This window comes from Sinocyclocheilus anshuiensis, unplaced genomic scaffold (genome assembly GCF_001515605.1).
Source record: "Sinocyclocheilus anshuiensis isolate Anshui unplaced genomic scaffold, SAMN03320099.WGS_v1.1 scaffold1518, whole genome shotgun sequence".
Classification (NCBI taxonomy): Eukaryota; Metazoa; Chordata; class Actinopteri; order Cypriniformes; family Cyprinidae; genus Sinocyclocheilus; species Sinocyclocheilus anshuiensis.
Genome location: NW_015548194.1, coordinates 443,652 through 446,405, shown reverse-complemented (window position 1 = coordinate 446,405; position 2,754 = coordinate 443,652). Strand labels below are relative to the sequence as shown.

General features: G+C 41.0%; 1 protein-coding gene across 1 annotated transcript in view; it reads left to right on the top strand.

Annotated features, from left to right (window-relative positions):
- The window catches only part of lama2 (laminin, alpha 2), a 198,122-nt gene that overhangs the window by 191,876 nt on the left and 3,492 nt on the right, over positions 1 to 2,754 (top strand). The window contains exons 53-57 of the mRNA XM_016439772.1: positions 397 to 459; positions 1,204 to 1,316; positions 1,392 to 1,581; positions 2,334 to 2,492; positions 2,575 to 2,728. Coding sequence (XP_016295258.1) covers positions 397 to 459; positions 1,204 to 1,316; positions 1,392 to 1,581; positions 2,334 to 2,492; positions 2,575 to 2,728 — 679 coding nt within the window. The remainder of the gene's footprint in view (positions 1 to 396; positions 460 to 1,203; positions 1,317 to 1,391; positions 1,582 to 2,333; positions 2,493 to 2,574; positions 2,729 to 2,754) is intronic.

Genomic DNA, 2,754 nt, shown 5'->3' with positions numbered 1-2,754 from the left:
GTAGTACACATGCTGTCTATCAGCATTCAGAATTTCAGAACTGACTCTCTTTTAAATTCATGAATGTGAATCTGAATTGGTCAGATGTTGAACTGAAATGACAGGAAGAAGAATTTCTGACAGTCACACATCTATGGAATTTCATTAGTCACCGATGTGGTTTGTGACAAAACAAAAATAATAACATTGACAATTACATTATTATAATACAATATTATTAGTGCAACATTTGTATACATCATTTTTAACAAGTTGACACAAATCGGGGGAAATCATGTTTCTTTTCTGTTTAATGCACCTTAATGCTTTGATGCTGTAATAATGACTGGCTTCACCTGAGCTCTTCTGTCTTCTTCATGATGTCTCTCACTGCTGCTGTCACCCTGCTGCTCTCAGGCCACGCCCCTCACAGAGGCCACGCCCATCCCAGACACGCCCACCAGTGTCAAAGGAGCCAGGGTATTAACCTGCTCTCACACACACACACACACACACACACACACACCCACAGACATCAGAGATAGTGTGAATATTGCAGTTCCTCCATTCAGACGCACATTTAGCACATTTGGTGTGCTTTCATCTGCTTTATGCTGCTTGCGCTGTTTCTGCAGCTTCGTTTTTGGAGGAGCCACAGTATGTTTCTTTGTTCAACAAGCTCTTTATTCTCACATGAGAACTGAATGCTGATGCTATTACTGAGTGCAGCTCCATCAGCTGTTCTCTGGCTCCATCTACTGCCTGTACTTTGTAAAACAGCACTTCAGAACTCATGCTGTGGTACTTGCTGTTTAGTGCTTTTAGTAGAGACATCTCTTTTGCCATCTCGAGTTAAATGTTTTGGTGGGTCAGAATTTGCATTAACACTTAATTCATTATAAACATTTCCACATCTGTAGAGTTGTTGAGATCACATTTGTTGAAGTACATCAGTAAGGTTTAGGATAAAAAAAGAAATATGATCTAACTCTTTACATGTTAGCTAATTAACCAATAATAATTTGTATATTACAGTGACAATTGATGAACTGTATACTATATGGAATATTAATGTATTAACAGTGTAGAGACTACAGTTGCTAAACTATGAATTAACTAGTTAGCAAATGATTTATAAGTACTTTATTACTATATACTGTAAAGTGTTACTGAATTCTGTAATATGTAACGTTTGATTGACATCTGCTCTGTCCAATCACGCAGGTGTCGTGCGCAGCAGAGGCGGAGCCTGTCGTGCTGGAACTGGCCAAACAGTTCGGTCTCTCCAGAAACAGTCACATGGCCTTTGAGTTTGATGACAAAAAGGTGAAGAACAGGTGAGTGTCAGTTATCATCGTCTTCATCGTCCTCATCCTTGTCATCATCCTCATGCGTGTGTGTCTGCTCCTCAGGCTGATCATCGAGTTCGAGATACGCACAGAAGCAGACTCTGGGCTGGTGTTCTACATGGCCAGGATAAACCACGCTGACTTCGCCACCATCCAGCTGAAGGAGGGAATGGCTCACCTGAGCTACGATCTGGGCAGCGGCAACACCTCCGTCAGCGTGCCGCGCATCATCAACGACGGGCAGTGGCACAAGGTCAGAGCGTCTGGCCTTTGATCCCTGATGCATGACACACTTTCCCTGCCTGACCTGATTCACAGCACACAGCTCATCCAGATACAAGACGGTGCTTTTGAATAATATTTTGTCTCATATTCTACGATGACCTGGATCATGGAAAAGATTAATGGGTCATAATTAGGCCGGAAACATAATTGATGCATGTTTATCCAGTGCATTACAAGCATCAAGCATGCCGTGTCACTGAACTACCATTTATTTATTTATGACAGAAATGAATACTTCTATTCATCAAGGACGCATTCAATTGATCAAAAGTGACTCTTAAGACATTTATAATGATACAAATTATAAAAAATAAATGCTGTTCTTTTGAACTTTCTGTTCATCTGTGAATCCTGAAAAATTAAATGCATCACAGTTTCCACAAAAATATTGTGCAGCACAACTGTTTTCAACATTGATAATAATCAGAAATGTTTCTTGAGCAGCAAATCAGCATATTAGAATGATTTCTGAAGATCATGTGACACTGAAGACTGGAGTAATGATGCTGAAAGAAAACTAATAATATTTCACAATATTACTGTTTTAACTGTATTTTTGATCGAATAAATGCAGCCTTGGTGAGCAGAAGAGACTTTTTTTTTTTCAGAAACGTTAATAAAATCTTACAGACCTCTTACAAACTTTTGAACTTGGTGTGTGTGTGAAGGTCAGAGTATTAAAAGCAAGCAAGTGTTGATTTCTTCTCCTTCTGCGTTTAGATCCGTGTGACGAGAGAGAAGCAGAGAGGATTTCTCGTGATTGACGGCCGTTACTCCAAACACACCACCAGCCCAAAGAAAGCTGATATTCTGGATGTGGTGGGAATGTTGTATGTGGGAGGTTTACCGCTCAACTACACCACCAAACGCATCGGACCGGTGAGCACACAACCACACACACATTCATTAGAGTCAAAACACCCCTTGAGGACACCGTCTGATGTTGCCTGTGCTTTTGTAGGTGCTGTACAGTATCGACGCCTGCATTAGGAACTTCAAGATGATGAATCTGCTGCTGGACATGGAGAAACCCACATCCAGCTACCGCGTGGGCTCCTGCTTCGCCAACCCAGAAAAAGGAACTTATTTTGATGGCACAGGCTATGCTAAAGCTGGTGAGGATCCATTGTAGTAATTTACA